At 33.8% G+C, this 19,878-nt stretch overlaps 1 protein-coding gene across 2 annotated transcripts in view; it reads right to left on the bottom strand.

The window, feature by feature from the left end:
- The window catches only part of LOC115994387 (DNA mismatch repair protein MSH1, mitochondrial), a 29,347-nt gene that overhangs the window by 2,982 nt on the left and 6,487 nt on the right, over positions 1-19,878 (bottom strand). For both annotated transcript variants that reach the window (XM_031118520.1, XM_031118521.1), the window contains 14 exons: positions 17,222-17,286; positions 15,067-15,152; positions 13,881-14,045; positions 12,731-12,840; positions 12,509-12,614; positions 12,341-12,416; positions 10,585-10,643; positions 8,074-8,141; positions 6,496-6,669; positions 5,328-5,534; positions 4,115-4,371; positions 3,859-4,002; positions 3,136-3,193; positions 1,744-2,043 (listed from right to left, as the gene is read on the bottom strand). In XM_031118520.1, the coding sequence (XP_030974380.1) occupies positions 1,744-2,043; positions 3,136-3,193; positions 3,859-4,002; positions 4,115-4,371; positions 5,328-5,534; positions 6,496-6,669; positions 8,074-8,141; positions 10,585-10,643; positions 12,341-12,416; positions 12,509-12,614; positions 12,731-12,840; positions 13,881-14,045; positions 15,067-15,152; positions 17,222-17,286 (1,875 nt within the window). The remainder of the gene's footprint in view (positions 1-1,743; positions 2,044-3,135; positions 3,194-3,858; positions 4,003-4,114; positions 4,372-5,327; positions 5,535-6,495; positions 6,670-8,073; positions 8,142-10,584; positions 10,644-12,340; positions 12,417-12,508; positions 12,615-12,730; positions 12,841-13,880; positions 14,046-15,066; positions 15,153-17,221; positions 17,287-19,878) is intronic.

Raw genomic sequence — 19,878 nt, 5'->3', positions numbered from 1 at the left:
GCCAAAGATTTTTTAGGTTCTAGCACGTCAAAGGGAAAGATATAGATGAAAGAATAAAATTTGAACTCAAACAAGGCTAACCTCTTCATTTGACCAGTAAACCTTCATTGAAATAACTTATAAAAAAAAAATTCATTGAAATAAAAAGTAAGGAAATACAGAGGAAAAAAAGCACAGGCAGTGTGCCAAAGACAACAAAGAAATAAACTAAACAAAGAAAGTACAAAAATGAAGCATATCAGGCAAAGAGTTGAAAGTAAAAACACCCTAAGTATTTGCCCATTCAAACAAAGTCTGAAGGAAGAGAAGTTTCAACTCATGAATTGATCTTTCATTCCCTTCAAAGGTGAGTGTATTCCTTTCCCTCTAAATGACCCACATAAGACAATGAGGAAGCATTCTCCAAAGCACCTTAGTTCTGATTCTATTAAGCTTGCCTGGCCAACATGCTATGAGTTCCACAACACTACGTGGCATGACCCAATGAACCCCAAAAAGTTAACACATCATATTCCACAACTCTTGGGCTACTGGGTAGTGCAAGAGTAAGTGATCGATGGTTTCCCCGTTCCTCTTGCACATGCAACAAAAATCCACCACCACCACTTTTTTGACTCCTTAAATTGTCAAATGACTAACCTCTTAATTTTAGGGATTGCAGAAGTCAACTGCTTGGGAAATTTTTTTGACAGAAGATAATCTTGTCAATCATAATAGTGTTATAGTAGACTCATTATGTATGTGTAAGAATTCTGAGGAAACAGTTAGTTATCTACTTTCGCCTTGTCCAATGGCTCGAGAGTTGTGGCCCCTAGTGTTCGCTTTATTCGAAGTACAGCAGGTGATGCCTAAGTTCATGGGCTGTTTGAGAAGTTTAGTCAAGCTAATTGTATTAAGATTTGGAAGGCATTTTCATCTTGCCTTAAGTGGACTATTTGGAAGGAATGCAATAGTTTCATCACATTACAGTATGTGGACATCTTAGTGATTTTGCTTGATGCTTAAACTGAATACATCATGAAACTCTTCAATGTTGGTTTTAAGGACAACTATGGTACCTTTTGGTTTTTGGGACATCAATAACATTTTTCTAAAATTTTGATATTGTATCTTACCCCTCCTTCCATAACAAGTTCACAATTTGATGCTTCAGCAGATATTGGATGATTCTAAATTTAGGGTCTTTCCTACTTGAAATGGGAAAGCTTTTATGGATTAGAGGTAGGCATAAGACTATAAGACCTAAGGGGACACTAGAGATATAAGTTAGCAATATTTCAAAAGCACAAATGGGCTAGTGACTTTGTTTTTTTGATGAATTATATGTTCAGATGCCTGATAGAAGTTTACAAATTATAATGTACCTTAATTTTTGAATGCCTTACACTATTTATGGCCAAAACACAATTAAGGTGATTAATTACCTCGTCAAAGTGTTGTCCAAATTACATGGGGTAAGCTACAAGATTTATGGTTCAACATGCTGCTCTGCATTCATCACAGAGCAAGATGAGTGTGGATCTTCTCTATTATCTTCTCTGTTCCCTACCTGTTACCAATTTGCTATATGATGGGGCAAAAAGGATAACAGTGCTATCCAATTGACAAAATAATGAGTACACAGAGGTAAATCTAACAAGAAAGCCATTCAAGATACCAAAGAATGACTCCATTGCTAAAACACCATATATCTGATGCCTGAAAAGTATGAACACAAAAAATGTAGATAATTTAATGTCATACCTGAAATGAGCTTTTTCCATCTGCAGGACTATCATAAGATTTCATGTGAAGCATGATTGAATCATATTGAGGAATCAAGGCTGACTCTGCAGGCACCATAAATCCACATATTCCAAGTAATGCAGCAGCACAAATTGACCGAAGCAAACTTGATTTACCACCCCCATTTGGTCCTGTCAAAAGAAACAATGATTGCATAGCAACTGTATTATGTACAGCACTGCCTTCTGCTACATCAAACCAATATGGTGATAGACCAATTATCTCCATCCCATATGCTTCATCTAATGGCTTCACATCCTGTAATCAATACAATAATGTCATACCACTATGTAAAAAACATAATGACGATGGTTTCTGTCATTAAATGACATTAGCATTTCTAGTAAATAAGAGTCAGCAGTAACCCTGATAATTAAACCTTATTATGTCAAAACATGTATACCTACAAAGCACAGGCAATTTAATATACAGTATATATTATTTACGTTTGGGTTTTTTTCTTTTTCTTTTTTTTAAGTAATAAACAAACTTTAGTATATTGAAGGAAACCTTAACTATACTATATGTATACAAAAGGTTCACCTAAAAATGCAACCAAAATTCAACTGCTCTACGAAATCAGAAAGAGAAGAAAAATGGATGCAGCCAAAAGCAAGCATCCACTTATACAATTGTCTTAAAGAACAAAAACTTAAGTTGCATCTTGGGAAATTCAGCACCAGTACACATCCTATTATTTCCCGCCATTCAAATAGTCCACATAAGACATAGAAGAGTAGTTCCAAATCAATCTTCTGCTATGTCTTTGAAACAACCCTTCCCAACAAAATAAGACATCAATGACCTTCAAAGATGTCACCCAATGAACTCCAAATAAAGAGAAAGCAAATGCACACAATGAAGTAAGAGATGTTGATGGGATCTAGTGCACTAGTGTTAGAAAACTGTAAGATATCATCCAGTGCAACATATACACAGTCACAATACTGGAGTTCTGCCAATAACTTATCATATTCATCAAAAACCTAAAAAATGATGCTTCCATATCAGTTAATAGGACGAGGTACTATCTACGTTAAGTTAAAACACACCACATACACATGGGATCTATTATTCACACCTACAATATCAACAAGGACAAGACAACAGTTTCACAACTCTAGCATGCATTGATTACAGTTAAAAGATTAAAAAAAAAAAAAACATAAGTCGCATCCTGTTCATGAACATCTTCATTGGGATAAACAAGAACATAACTAATAATCATTCCTATAAAGGTGAAAGTACATATAGTAATATTAGCGAATAAAATATGGCAAGTATGATTAGTATAGCCAGATGGAATGATGTAATATTTGCTCAATCATATGTTGATTTCTTGAATACAACCTTGGACCTACGTGACTTGGCAAGAGTGGGAAAAACCCATTTCCTTCTTCTCCCTTCACTGCAAAATATCAATCAACCATAATTTAAATACAGTCAGCCAGATTAATAGGAGACTAGTGGTGATGAAACAACATAGTATATCAACAACTAAAATTTTGCAACGCTATACAGCACGATGAAATTGACAAAAGGTTGAGTTGGAGCTCAGATGTAGCTTTGGATAAGCCAACCAACTCCACAAAACCTTTAGTTAAGGTGTAGACTGTATGCCACAAAAAAAAACAGTGCTTTTCTTTAGTTGAATCATTTCCATGAAAGAATTAACAATTTATACAACTTAGTTAAAACCTAAGAATATAAATATGAACTGATACGCATATTACTGTCTTAATGTCCGCAGTTCAAAGGCTGAGTAGTGAACCACAATTCAGATTATTCTCATATGGATACAGAAAATCTAAATTGATTTCAAGCCAACTCTGTCCTAACCAACTTTTACACCTAGGTATTAGGCAAAAGATATATGTCAACATCCTAATTCTTCTAACTTATCCTTTTTTTTTTCCGCCTGAGATAATTCTTCTAAGTTATCAGTAAACAAAGTCTACAGTTAAAGAAAGCAGAAGTTTTCTTGTCAGAAATGCAACTAATGGGCCAGATGATTTATTGTTATAGATATGTAAGGAATGTCACAAAAGCTTAATGATGATATGTGATCCCAACCTCACATGAGCAAATAACGCCTTTGCAATAACGAGCAACATAGAAGCAAAGACAAGGACATTGATTTTAGATTGCATTTCAAAAGAAAGTCCCCTCAATAATTCCAAGACCTTTACTTTTGCCTTGGCACCAGCCTCATGATACCTGAATCAAAAAAGAAAACAAACACTTTATCATTATCAAAAGATAATTATCATGAGGGAAGTATTTTAATTAGACGAACCATTATAAAATTTCCTTGGCTTTATTTGGATACCTCATTAAAGCATCCTCCACCTTCATTGTGGTAAACCATTCCTCTCCAACCTTTCTACCTCTCGAATCAGCAGCAGGTTTAAGTTGTTTAATTTGTTCCTCCCCAGGAGTCCCAGCCCATACAGATGGTGCAAACCGTTTGCCCTTGAACCAAACAGCTTCATGCTCTCGGGCATATAAAATTTCTCCCTTTGGACCTCCAAATGGAGCTGTGGTAGCCTTTATTCTAGAAATTATTGGGAGGAAATCTTCAGTAACCTGCAATTAATTGCCCATAAATAAAACCATAGAAATATAAAATATATGCAATTATAAATTTATAAGCATAACTAATTAAAATTTTTGAACAAAAGGACTCACAAGAATATAACAACGCAACTTGCAAATTTGCTAATGTGGTGAATAAAATGAGAATATGATAATATTCATTTGACTTCAAACACATGGGTGGTACATGCAACAACATGCATAGCGTAGCAGTTGTTGAATTTGAATAAGTAGTAGTTATGCAGATAACCATAGGTGTCATAGCTTTGTAAGGAGATGTGCAATCTAGTGATAAGATCTACAAATTTGGCAAGGATTTGTAAGTAGATGTGCAATGTACATAGCAGTTGTAAAATTTGAGGATCTGTTGAGAATGGAGAATATTTGGAAGTAGTATCCATACTTGCAATAAGTAAGCTACTGATACTTCTTCCATACTCCTCAATATGTATATGACATTCCATAAACTTTGAAACTTTTTCCCCTTTATTTATTTTAATAAGACCTTTTTTCGGTTTTTCCCCTTTTATTAAAAACTTGGACAAACATTGGATGAGGAATATATATTTAATAAAATTCTTTCCAAAGGTATAAAATCATATTATAGACGTAAAGATAAACGTCAGAAGAGTTTATGACATGGATTTGACCCTTTTAATGTTAGTGTTATCTCATTGAAGGATGAACAGATTGAAATTGCATGCAAATTACTAAACAATAGCTTACAATTGCAACTCTGACAATACATACAAGCACGCATTCATCATATTGTGGCATTCATATGAAATGGTACTTCTAATTTTTATCCATATCCATGCTTAACAAATAAGGATAGATTGTACACAACTGAAGGCAAATGAGAAATTATGATCTGCTTGGAAACACTGAATATCACAGTAAAGCATAAAGATATCCAGTCATGGCAAGTTTGAGTTCTCGAGACCTACTGCTGAAGATAAGGCCTCAGCTGCACTTTGCAGTTGTGCAAGTTCTTCCTCTATATGGATCCTCTTCACACGACCTTTCCAAGAAGACTCCATATCCTCAAAAAAGTCACTCGGAATAACAGAAGAGGAACTAATCTTTTGATCACTTTCCCCATCTAGAGAGATCGTTTCACCAATTCTACCTGAAGCCCATTCACATTCAGTAACCTGGAAGAAAACAGGGACAATAGAAATTATACACCATAAATATTGAGCTGGGCAGACAAACAAGAAATTATATATTGACAGCATCAACTTCAATTTATGCTTAATTCAAACCCACACAAACCATAGTCTGACAATCCATGAAAGCATCAAGTACAACTGTTTATGAAGCTAGCACAAGTAAATTGGACCTAAGACAATGTTATGACTAACCAGATTAACGATGATGATTAATAAACACAACATTTGAGTTCTCTCAAAATTATTTTGGAAGATAAATTAAAATGATGGAGGATATAGGGAGGTTTGACATTTTTTAAGTAGGTATGCCAATTGGGATGAGCTGAGTCTTGCATAACCTCAGCCCAAAAGAAAATTTTCTTGTCCAGGTTCATCAAGGCTTGAGATGAGTTATTATACAGCCTGATTTAATCACATAACTCGGGGGTGCAATTTGGGTTGAGTCTGGCTGACCTGCGATTGTCATTAGTAAAGGAATCAGCGGGTAATAATGCACAAAACACCCTGACTATGACTCGAATCATCTTTAATCCCCCAGTTTGACACCTTCAATTATATGCTCAGCCACTTGCAAAAAGAATAACAATAATCTAGACAAAAAGAACAACTTGGGTCATAAAAAAGCAATTTGAATAATGGAGTCTACGCTCATGGCAGTAACACCAAGTGTTATCTCTCTCTCTCTCTCTCTCTCTCTCAAATCTAGAACATTCCTAGTAGAACTGTAGGGTTCTTACAACATTTCGCAAGGTAATTATGCAACAGTGCAAAGGTTCATTATTTAAAAGTGATCAGTGCAACTTGTCAATTTTAGATGTACCTTGTTCATTTATGAATTCACCCCTTTTAATACTAAATGAATTACTATCTCTCTTTTTCCCTAATAAAATAAATTTAGGACAGAAGTGCAAAAACAATCAACAAGGTTAGGTGTTATACTTACCAATGTCTCAAAGTCAATTTTTAATCCAGTTGCCACCCATGTCGGATCCATCAACAATTTCAGGATTTCATTGAGCTCAGAATTTTTATACATGTGCAATATGTCATCCAGTAAATTTTTTATTCTACAAAACTCAATATGATTGGCCTCCCTCTGTTCAAGTAGCTTCACAAGCTGCACAACATAAAGAAAGACACAGACAAACCAAAAATCAGACATAGATGTACTCAATATATTCACATATATACCTACATAAACACATTGTCAAAAAAGAAGAAGAAGAGAGAGAGAGATCATACACGCATTCCAAAGGAAAATGTTAAGAGGATATTTGGTCGGTTTTGTGTTTTTGTTATTTGGGATATCCTGGGTGATGCGAAAATGGTGATATAGATGTTAGACGAGTGGCATGGGAGATTTTATCATCACAGGAATTCTAAGATTTGGAAGGCCATTACCTTTTCCCATCTAATGTGGACAATCTGAAGGGAGAAGAATGGTAGATTTTTCATGTTATTGAACACCAAAGTTATCACAGTCAGTGTTGGGAATTCTGTATAATTAGTTGACTACCTTGGGTAACATCCATTGTCTTCTCTATCAGAATTTTTAGATCTCTTGAGATTGACAGTATAATTCTTTAGGAGTGGTTTGATACGCATAATGCGGAGTTAAACTATCTCCTCTTTTATAACAAAATCAGTATTACCTAATAAAAAGAAAAATGTTAAGAGCAGATGAGAGTAAGAGAGAAAATTACCCCATAGAAAATAGAAAAATGGTTTTTCACCATGGATCCACAGAAAGCAAAATAGAATTCCTTCAAAATTATTGGTTTACAATTACATAACACCACATTGCAGTTCATGGTAATGAGCTCCAGAGAACTAACATTTCAACGTCATATTGCCTATCCACATTTATAGAAGTTACTAACACACTTTATTGGTAGCGACAACACCTAACTCAGCTAGAATTTTATTACAACCTCATACTCAAACAGTCAATAGAATGGTTAATGTCACCAAGGAATTAGACGCCGTTGGGGCGGGATGACTAGTAAAATAGGAATTATCAGTTCCACGCTGATGAAGTAGAATTTTTCATAATCTAAAGATCCACCTTGAACAGAGCAACTAAAATTTGTAATGATAAAAGCAATAATGAACTGATCCATAGTAGCTTTTAGACTAACCCATTACCTATATTCTCACACTACCAAGAAAATTATTATAGATCAAGTGCATAGAACTTGAAAAATGGAGACAAAAGCTATATTCTTTCAAATAGCAAGAGCTCAAAGTTTTCCTCAAGTTATTTCTATAAATCAAAAATCTGTAAAATGCAAGTTTAGGTTATAAAATTTAATCATTGTCTATTAGGTGACAAAACATATTGGTTCCACTTTCTTATTAATATCACTTAGTACAACGAGGAAACAGATTCAGTCGGAACAATATTTCACAGAAGCTTTCAAAAGGGAGAACAACATATAGCATGTGCAGGTATTTTTGTATGAAACACACTAATAAAGAAGTTAGGGAAAAAAACACATTAAGAGAGAAATTGTAATACAACCTTTGCAGATGAAACACAAGTAAACTCGGGAATGGAGCATGTCACGTTGCTCATAAGCTTGCAAGTTGCTGCCCAAACAGATACAGCTTAGAGAATATTCACAAAATATTCAATTATGAGATAAAATACTATTGTAGTAACACAGAGAAAGAAGAAAATTAATTTACAATGAAAATTGACTCGGGTTTAAGTACAAAAAAAACAGGAAACTTTCAGGTTCACAACCCCACACGAACGTTATCACAGGTTAGTCATTCCTCTTTCTGTCACACTTTTCATTTTGAGTTTCTGGTAGTTGCCTCTATTATCTGTTAGGGGGAATAAACCCATAGCAAATCCAACCAACAGCAAACTAAATCATGGAAAATATGCCAATCAAAGCATAACAGTAAAAAGATTAAGTCATGCATATTATTATTTGACTTGCTGTTAACAATAGCAATCCAGCACACATTTTGTTCCAGCAATCAGTTAAATGTTATAGAAGCCCCTAAATAATAATTATTACCAAAACTTATTCATTATAAGAACTTAAGAGAATGCAGTTGGGCCAGTTAAACAGTTCAAAAATTGAATATCCAAGTGAAAGTAGATTTTGTCAGGAACTTTTTACTGTTTTAGCTTTACCTTGTCAACACCTACTGTTGTACAGAATGAAAATGACTCTAAACAGGTGTCTTTCTTCTTATGGACAGTAGCTAATGATGGGATACTCACCATTGATAATCTTGTTAAGAGAGGTCAATCTTTGGTTAATAGGTGTTATTTATGCTGCTGCGATGGGGTATCAGTGGATCACCTTCTTCTTCATTGTAAGTTCTCACGCCTAATGGTGTGAAGCTTTTGCAGTTTTTGGGATCCAGTGGGTAATGCCAAGGTCAGTCAGCTCTTTTTTTTTTTTTTTGGAGAAACTAGTTTGGAAAGCATCTTTCAACTATTTGGAATATGGTCCCGACATGTTTAATGTGGTTAGTTTGGCAGGAAAGCAATACCCGCATTTTTGAAGACAAGAAGAGAACATTAGATCATCTAAAATCTCTCCTCTTTGGTACTCTGTTTCATTGGACTCATATTTGGGGGTGAACGAATTGTATTTCTTTATTTGAATTCTTAGTCTCTATTTCCTTTAGTTCTTGATTATATTGTATCTGTTTCTTGTTCAAAGCGTTCACTATCGTGAACATGATGTTCAAATTTTTTCAATAAAAGTCTTATTACCTATCAAAAAAAGGAAAATGACTCTAAGGGTGTGTTTGTTTGGAGGTGGAATAGGGTGGATGGAAAACTTTGGAGAGAAAATAGGAAGGAAAACTTTTTAGAGTGTGTTTGGTTAGATGGGAAGGAAGGAAAATAAATGGTGGGACCTAGGCATTCTCTCCGGGCCCACCAAAAAGTTCTCTCCAAAATGGAGAGAAAACTGAAGAGAAAAATTGGACATCATTTTTGGACAAAAATGCCCATGTGTAGTTGCACATGGGCTTGTCCATGTTGCTCTACTTTTTTTTCTTTTTCTTTCCTCCTACACGTTGTCTCTTATTACTTTTTTCTTTTCTATTTTTAGCAGGCTTCCTACATGTCCATGCTCATATTCTTTTTTCTTTTTCTTTTTTTTGTTTAGATGTGTTTTTTTTCTAGACATGATTTTTATTTTTTAATAAATTTAGGGATTGATTTTTTTTTTGGTTGTTTATCCTTTTTTGGTTTTAATTGGGCATCATTTTTTAATAAGGGTATATGCGTAAATTTATACAAACTCACTTTTTCTATCCTTCCACTTTTCCACTCCCAACTAAACAAAAAGGAAGGAAATTAAAATCTTTTCTATCCTCCCACTTTTTCATTCTCTTACCATTTTCTATCCTCCTCCTTTTTCACCCCTCCAACCAAACGGACCCTAAAGTAACTACATATTTTTTATTTATTTGAAAGTTACCCATGCACCCCATGGGTATTGAACCCACAACCTCACCCTCCCAACCCAACCCCCCCCCCCCCCCAAAAAAAAAAACCTTAATTCCAATTGTCTAAAAATAAAACCTTTTTTTTGCATAAGAAACATGACTTACCCTACCAAAAGTTTAGACTCAATTCTTGATGGTTAATAATTTAATTACAGTACCTTTGCCACTTTGGTTTGTTTCAAGAGTAAAAGAGTTATGGTGGGGGTTGATAGGGCCTAGGTTCAGAACTTTAAATCTTACCAAGCATTAGGAAGACCATGTTCTAATTGACCAGTGGCAAAAGTTTATCTAATATCTTCAATGTACAATCTTAAAAAAAATTAATAAATGCTCTAGTTGGGTTCTCAGCTTGTAACTCTATAACATTCTTGTAACCAAAAAACCAACTGAAAACATAAACAATAGTAAATGAAATAAAACCTGATCATATTATCACCATGTAATTTTCCACAACTCATGGAGAGAATATCAAAGATTTCAGAGGCCTATTTTAGCTCATAATCATATCCAACTACATATTCACATCTATAAAATGCACTTCACAACTCACCTTGAATTTTGGATGCAATCTCATAGGCAGGAGGGTTAAGAAGAAGATCTCTAATATACCTGGGACAAAAAGAAATCATCATAACTAAGGAACAAAGAGTCAACCCTACCATGGTGCATAATTCAGAAAACAGAGTTGCATAGTAAATTTATTTTCATATGAGAATGTGAATATCAACAACAGAAAGTTGGAAATGACAGCCTACTGTAAAAGAAAACTTAAAGCCTAAAATTACAAATAAAACAATGACTTCATGGGCTCCAATTTGAAATCAACATATAGATGTTAGCAATTTAAACACAAAAGTTGAAACCTTATAGAAAGCTTTTAATACTGTGCAAAGAGCTCTTCTCAAGGATGGATGTCACATTGACTTACTTAAATATCATTCACAACCAACATTAATACCCACTTAAGGCTAATTTTTGAAAATCAACGTGCCCATATTCCAAGTTAGCTTTCAACCGCCTCTTCTTGCTCTCCCCACTTTCAAGACTTTTTCTCCCCTATAAAAATTGCATTTGTCTCCAATAAACCCTTTTTTCTTGAGGTAAATTTATAAAATGCATTTCCTTTAAATCCTTAATCTACTTCTTCAAATCAAACCATATGATCAACAAACTAACCTATCAAAAAAATAAACAACTCTAAACTACTCCAACTAATATAAAGCACTTAAAAAAAATGTTATACTAAACCCCTTTTTTTTTTTTTGAGATTTTGATTCCTATACTTGAACCCATGACCTGTCACCTTTGGTGGAAGATACCTGCCATTGCACCAAGGCCCAACCTCTTGATACGATACACTTCACGAGTCTAAACTACTCCAACTAAATACTTCTTCTGCCCTATTTCATTGTAAGTGTTTTCTTTGTCTCCATATCTCATTTTAAGTGTTTCATATAATTCTGCCAAGAGCCTTGTAGCTCAACTAGTACCTCCTGGTGTTTCCAACGGAGACATCTAGGGGTCAAATCCCCCTCCCCTGTTGTTGTAACTGTTTCATTTTATCCTCATTCCCTCTTTTGTTTTTTGATAAGTAATAATGATATATATTCAAGAACCCTACCTTATGCAAAAAAACAAAAGGCAGAGAGAAAATACAAAGGGAAAAGAAAGAGAAGAAAGAAGAAAGAAAAAAGAAAAGATACTAATGACACAGGAGAGAGCTAAGAAGACTAGGGAGAGAATCACTAGAGGTGAGTCCCCAAGCCCTAGACCAGTCAAACAGAGAGCCTTCCCTCTTTGATAAGTGTATTATACTAGACTCCAACAAATTTGGCCAGAAAAACCATACAAAAGAAACCAGATTTGCAAGCATCTTTTCAGATACAATGTTCAGATCAAAATTATATAAATCATATAATGTACAAAAGTAACAGTATAGTTCAATGATGTAAATGGGACATTTAAATTTTAGAATTAAAATTACCAAATCTTATTAATGAGATCACAGTCAAATTAATATTTAACATCAGAATATCTGGATCCCAAGAAGTTCAACTTGATCATCTCCAAGATTCCTCCTACTGTTACATAGTCTCTCATTTTTACTTAAAAGTAGCCATGAAGGGAAAGAGGTCTACAATTATCACTGTAATTACTTATTGAACAAATTTTTTAACTATAACCATTAAAGCGAAAGTTCAAAAATAAGATGAATAAAAAATAGAATTAAATTACCAGAATAATTAGATGACATGTCCTTATAATCTAATAATATAACAAATCATGCAAAGCAATTACTGACTCACAATACAGGTAGACCAGTGCAATTAGATGGAAGCAACACCTTCAACAAACAGGGTATTCCCTCTGTTGGTATGGCCCCTGGAAGATGCAACACAAGGACAAATAAGTTTAATACGACTTTCATATGGAGTTTGAAAATTAAAAATGAACCTTGCCTATAAGTCACTAACCAATTTGCGTTGCTGTTCCTAGGGTTAAAGGTTGGGGCCTATTTTCTGAAGACACAGTGACATTCCTAAATGCAACATCATCATCAAGACCATAGAGCTCCTTTACCTACAAATGTTCAATAATTATGACATGCATTATTTTCAAACAAAGTAGTGTAGTAAACAAAAAGGCAGGCTCATAATTTGAGTAGCAATAAAGCCAATCAGCAATCACATACAAACCTTAAGCAAAAGCTCATTGACAGGATTCCCTTCGAACCATTCAAATTGTCTGCCACTACATTCTCCCCACAATAGGCCACCCTCACCAAATTCTCCCCAGCGACAAGTGCCTGTCATCAACAATAAGGCAGAAAAGATAAATGTAACAAGTGTTTTCTTTCTCTAATACAAATGATATAATTTTTGTAAAAATGCTTTAGAAAAAAAGTGAACATTATAAAATTATTGTTTGTGACTGTCATAAAGAAAGAAAGAAAGTTTTTAATTTTGCCCAAAATAAAAAGTAATTATATTTAAACTAGTCTGGGGCCTCTTGGCACCATAAAAAGCATAAAAGCAACTTCCTCCATGCACCACTTACCAAATATCAATTATAAACTAATAAACATGAGACTTAAGCCATGGCCTTATTGATTTGCATAACAAACAACTAACAAATTTGGCCTAATTGGTACCTATCAAGCCAAGACTTACTGATATATACTTTTAATATGCCTAGGGTTTGTTTTACAGAAAATAAAGGGGAAAGAAAATTATCTGTGGCAGTTTTATATTTCCCACCCAATTTGTTTTACAAGAACTTCCAAAGTCTTGGAAAATAAAGGAAAATGTTTCCAAGATTTTATTCTGGATTCCTAAAGCACTAATGGAAAAATACAAGCAAATTAATACGCCTTGAAATATTTTAGGAAGTAAAGTTTGTTTGAAATGGTGAGCACTAATGCTCTTATTATTTAGAATTCTTTCGTTTTATTAGCTATCTTGAAAAAATCTATTCCTAACCAACCAAATTGGAAAAAAGAAATTTCATATATGTTCCTAGAAAATATTTTTCAGGAAAACATTTTCCATTATGAAAATATTTTCTAGTGAAACAAACAGAGCCTAAGCCTGCACAAAGTGGTAATAGAGATTTTTTTTTTTTTTTTGTTATTCTTGAATATTGCTTAAATGATTTCACCTCTTAAGAAACCGAATATTTATAACCCCCAGCCTGGTACTTCAGTAACACACTTGCAACCCCCCCCCCCCCCCCACAAAAAAAAAAGAGAAAAAAGATGTGTAACCCGATTATGGCTCCAAGGAGAGAGAGAGAGAGAGATTATATAATAACATCAATGAGGCCATATTGTGGAAGTTTATATTCTACCTGAAGAATTGTTTCTCAAAGATGCATGCAGAAATAAATGATGGTACCGACAAGTACGAAGCTTGGTAACTAAAGCCTCTTCAGTTAATCCATCCTCAGAAGAATATGTCTTCATAGTCTCTAGGACTAAATTTATGCAATAACCTCTTGCAGACCGAGATATTCCTACAAGTACCATACATACTACATTAGTACAAACTATGAGTCAATCAAAGTATTCAAATTATAATAGTATTATGAAGAAAAGTACAGTTACTAGACTGCAGAAATTAATAAACTGATAAATAAAATACACTGCATGTTGCTCTATATGGAAATCAGATAGTTCTTTTCAAACTATCCATGAAGAGCCAACTCCAAGTAAAACAAAAATGTTCACTAGACCTATATTTATAATTAAAAGGGATTATATAAAAGAGAAATTACAACCACTTAATGTGGATTAGTAAGACATTAAAGGTCAAAAAAAAAAAAAAGAGAAGAAAGAAAGAAGAGACTACATCCAACAAAAACAAACCAATTTATGAAGGTTATTGGACTGAAATTACAAATTATGGTAATATGAGTTTGTTATGGCAAGATATCAGTACATCTTTTCCCAAATGTGACTACAAAATACCACGTCTTAGTGTGGGTTAGCATATCTGGTAACATTTAACTCTGTAGTTCAGGTCTCAACTGCAGTAGCTTGGATAATCATTGTGATCAGAGAACTACATAGCCAGAGAACTTCATTTATTTCTAAGTAATAGATATGGTGTTAAAAGGAATCACTCTATGGAAGTGAATCTTAAAGGCATGAAGGAAAATTGTTAATGTCTTCTCTCTGAAGAATTTTAAAGAACCATACAAATTTCCAAATAAATTTTGCTAATGGAACCATCCTAGAGCAGGTAAATAAAGTAGTATTTGGCCCACTTAGTGCAGCAAAAGTTACCCAAACATGCCATCATTTAGAAAGAAAACTATGAGATACCAATGCAAGTTATTAACCATGATTAAATCATTTCACTCAAATAGCTGGTATCTTATAACACACAATAAAGTGTGTTCTACGTGGAAAACAATAAGCATGGCCAACTATTAATGGGATGAAAACCATATAAATATGCAGCAAAACGGATTGGATAGCTTAAAGCATAATGTCTACTGAAACAATCATTGGACAAAGACAATTTGTTCATACCAACTACAGGCATTGGTTCTGGAAAGTCAAGATCATGATCGACCCCTACAAGTCCGAATACATATGGACTACCTGGATGAGCATGCCTGAATACTTGAAAATTGCAAGTTAGTGCAAGATAAGCATGTCAGAAAAAGTAAATAAAAACAAAGGCATCCAGCAAATAAAATGATAAGGAAATGTACAACAATTTTCAAACCCCCAATATTAGGAGAATCCTTGGCATGATGTAAATGCACGATCATCTTAAAAATCTGTCTCAATTATCCAAGTAGTAAATTGTTTTTGTGATACAAAGAGGAAAAAATGACATAAAATAATGTGGATTTGCATATGTGTCCACTCATTTCTATCTCATTTTTCTTCTTTTTTCCCAAGGCAACATAGGAATAATGTAATTTTCCAAGGAACAACTTGAGTTATGATGTAGGCAAGTCTAGGGAAAAAATGAGCTAAATGAAATGTGTTTTTATTTTATAAGTCCTCTGAAACTTACACAAGATTAATTTCCTAGCATGTATGTACTATTTATTAAAAAATAAATAACAAAGAATCAGCTAAAAGTCTAATCTTGTTTAAAGAAACTTTACAGTTTTTTTTTTTCAGATACTATTTATCTCCATCTTTGTTGATAATAAGTAACATCTCCATATAGTGGTAGGAAGATGTAATTTCAGTTTTTTTTTTTTTTTTTTTTTTTTTAAACATCCAGATACCACAGTAAGGTATAAAGTAATCCCCCAAGAAAGCTTAGAACAAACAAAGAAAATAGAGCAAAAAGCTATATGAATGTAAGAATAACCTTGTATGGCACATATGTTTATTGACATGGCACACTTCACCCATTATGAAAGCATGGAAATGGACTCCCCAGGCCATATTTGCTTTTGAAAACCATAAAGAACCAATATAAACTTCGAAATTGGTGAATCGGTGTTATTTGTGCTGTTGTAATGCGGAATCTGTGGATCACCTGTTACTCTTTTGTCCGATAGCTCATTCTTTGTGGATGTATATGATTCGATTGTTTGGGATCGATTGGGTCATGCCAGGTTCAGTTGAAGACTTACTATTTTGTTGGTTTCATTGGCTTGGGAAGCATAGTTCTGACATTTGGGATTTGGTCCCAGGCTGTTTAATGTGGACTATTTGGTCTGAACGGAATCGGCAGGCTTTTGAGGATGAGGGGAAAACTGTGGTTCAGTTATTAGAGTTTTGCCAAAGAACCCTCTTTGATTGGTCTCGATGTTGGGGATTCTCAGATTGTTCTACCCTTACGGATTTTATTTCTTCTATTAGAATAGAATAGGGGCTGTTTTTGTCTTGTTGTTTATTTTTTTTCCATTGTTCACTACCGTGAACTCTTTGTGTTTCTCTTGTTTTCCTTTTTTTAATAATATTCTCTTATTACTTATCAAAAAAAATAAACTTCGAAAATTATATTTGACTTTAATCTTGGTCTTACAAATTTGAAACAAATTCTAATCAAGAATGCATCAGCAGAAGCAATGGTTAGAAAAAAATTTCAATTATGTTTGGAGATACTATGGTCCAAATTAGCTGGTGATAAGTAAAAGGATTATCTGTATTCATTAATTAAATCCTATTCTTTATTTGCTACTCAAATCATTTTTTTATGTATAACCTTTGGTATTCTATCACGTATCTTCCTTCAAAATTTATTCAGATGCTTCCATTTATTAAAATATAGATAGAAGAGGTCACTTGATCAACTAGAAACACACTGGTATTTTCAGTGGGTGTAGAAGGAGAGGGAGTTAACATATAAACACCAGAAAGAAATATAAGGAAAATATATAAGCACTCCCTTCAGTCCATTGATTTTAGTCAATGATTTGATTGATTTCTTAGTATTAGAAATTAGCTTCCTTCAACAGAGAGTACATACTTCCAAGTAATATAATCAGTTTACTGAAAATAAATTACAATACAACTAAGAATCTGTAACATTTACATTCTACTTGAAGAATAAACCAGGGCAAAGGAAAGGAGAACTGCCTTTTTTCTTTTGCCATTATAAATATATCAATCACTTCAGCATGAGTACAAACAACGACCAAAAGCCCATAAAAAAAAGGATATGAAATGACAAATCACAGGTAAATTTGAAGCAGAGGTGTTGGCAAGTAATTACCCAGATATAAAACGACCTTTACGAGAACGAGCTTGCGTTGGACCCTGAACTTCCTCCACTATGCACTACAAAGACCAAAATATGGCCATTCAAAAAAATAATCACATAATGAAAAAAGCTTCTTTGACATTTGCTTTAATAGGCAAGACAAAATGAAGATCAAACAGATAAGAGAAGAGAATAGGCAGTTTTAGTCTTAAGCGAAGATATGTTCAGCATGAACATGCAAAAAAGTATGACTGATCTACCTAGAAGTTAAAAATAGTTGTCCAATTCATAGATATAACAAAAATCTATTGTACGACTAATAGAAAAGAGTAGATTACAAAAAATATATGATAATTTCCTTTTCTTTTTAGGAATATGGAAAGAAATATGTACCATCTCAAAGCTGTTAACCCTAATGTAGCATTTGGTTCAGGGAATCTAATATGTCCCTGGCATCCAAATTCTCAAGAATGTGAGATCTAAGAACTTGGAAGCTCGGAAATATAATAGGCCCATGTCTGGTTTGACTTTAAATTTGCTAATATTCCTGAGAATGTGAGATTTCCATGTTTGCTTTATTCTTAACTATAGGAACTATTTATTCTTTCCAAAGAATCCTTGGACTTAAGCATACAATGTCAAGCACATTATCCATCATCTTTATGTGGGTTATAGGGGGAGGTTCTACATTGGAATCCCCACTTCATCTAGCCTTTTCAAGATTGGGTCGTGTTCGAGGTTAGTGTAGAAGTGGAACTTTTCAGTTATAGATTGTACCATAATGCCCTTAGGGGCCTTACAGGCCTTTCTTTCCCATGGAAGAACATTTGAAGGGCCAAAGTCACGAAAGCTGTGTTCTTTGTGTGGACTGCAACCTTTGGGATAATCATGACAATTGATAACCTAAGCAAGAGACATATTTTCTTGGCTGATTGGTATTGTATGTGTAAAGGTTGCAGCAAGACTCTTGATCACTTTCTTCTTCATTTTCTTACGACAACAGATGTCTGGTCCTTCATTTCAATGTTGCTAGGGTTAGCTTGGGTGGTGCCCAAATCTGTGTATGAGATGTTGGAGAGTTGGTAAAGACAATTTCAAAGCCACTGGGTTACTATTGTGTGGCAAGATTTGCCCCTATGTGTTATGTGGCTTCTGTGGTACAGAGGAAATAGGCAGGTCTTTGATGGTGTTGAGCAACTTGCTTATGTTATCAAGGAGCAAACCTTACAGTCCTTGTTTGATTGGATGCTTGCTGTAGGTAACATCCCTTTGATGTCTTTTGTTGATAATATTGACTTCCTTTCATTGTGAGTAGTATTCTTTGACAAGGGTTTGTGCACATGTTATTATGTGTCGTTCTCTTTTCCTTTTCAAATAAAATTTGTACTTGTTAAAAAATATATTAAAAGTCAGTATCTTAAAATAATAACATTTCTAAATAACACATACAATACCAAAATAATTATTTCAAAAAATTGTGGTTTATGAAGACATCATGTCTTATCAATCAAAATTATTTATTTTCTTAAAAGACCAGAACAATTGCAAATAGGAGATAAAAATTGAAGTAAACTATACTTTATTGTGAATATAAACATAATTAAAAAAAGAAAAAAAAAAGTTGAATACATAGCATAAGCATTTGATTAGAAAAAAATTTAGTTTAACAAGCATCATGACTTATCAATCAAAATTATTTATTTTCTTAAAAGACCAGTACAATTGCAAAGAGGAGATAAAAATTGAAGTAAACTATACTTACATGTAAATATAAACATAATTTAAAAAGAAAAATTTGAATACATAGCATAAGCATTTGATTAGAAAAAAATTGTATTTTAGTTAGTTAAAGGACATTAAATTGGGGCCATAATTTTCACTTTAAAGTAAATAGAACTTTGCCAAACCATGGAAATATGGACACCCACCTTTCAAAAAGGAATCCAAATTCCCAGAAAAGTGAGGTTTGGTGCCACAAGCATTTAAATTCCCCCCTTGAGCTATTTTTAACCAAACATGAGAATACTTAGAAATCTTGAGAGGCTTACTAGAAGTAAAGGAAAACTTCATTTGCAGACTTATATATCTAAAGCAAGAAGGTCAACATTTGTCGGTCCACCAAACCAAGACAAGTGTAGAAAGGAACAGAGACATCGGTTGTTGGTTGATAATTTAAAGGACCTGCAAAAGAGGATTGTGAAAGATTCTTTGTGCTAAGAAACTGGCCATCAGACATTTCAACGATCCCTCGACTATTGGCCCAAAAATTGAGTGAATTGAGTCAATCATATTAGATATTTGGATACTAAATACCCTCCCTCAATTCTAACTTTAAAAAGGGTGGTAGAGGTGGGGTGTTGGTAAAAGCAAGGGGCGCACTTAAGCACAAAAGCCTCCTGGAGCCAAGGCGCAAAGCGCAAGCGCATGCTTGATTGAAGTGAAGCACACATTTTTAAAAAATTATTATTGATAAGAAATGCAACAATCAAATGATCAAATTATCATATAAATAGTAATAAATTTTTTTATATAATTCATATAACATTTTGATAAGCCCTACTTTTGCAATTTTAACACAAATATTGCAAGTCAAGTCATTTTATTTTTTTGGATTAGCTAGATATGAGTACTTCCATGTAATAGCCTTTCTTAGATCTCTAATATCCATA

Source organism: Quercus lobata, chromosome 6 (genome assembly GCF_001633185.2).
Source record: "Quercus lobata isolate SW786 chromosome 6, ValleyOak3.0 Primary Assembly, whole genome shotgun sequence".
NCBI lineage: Eukaryota > Viridiplantae > Streptophyta > Magnoliopsida > Fagales > Fagaceae > Quercus > Quercus lobata.
This window is presented reverse-complemented; position numbering and strand designations above follow the sequence as displayed.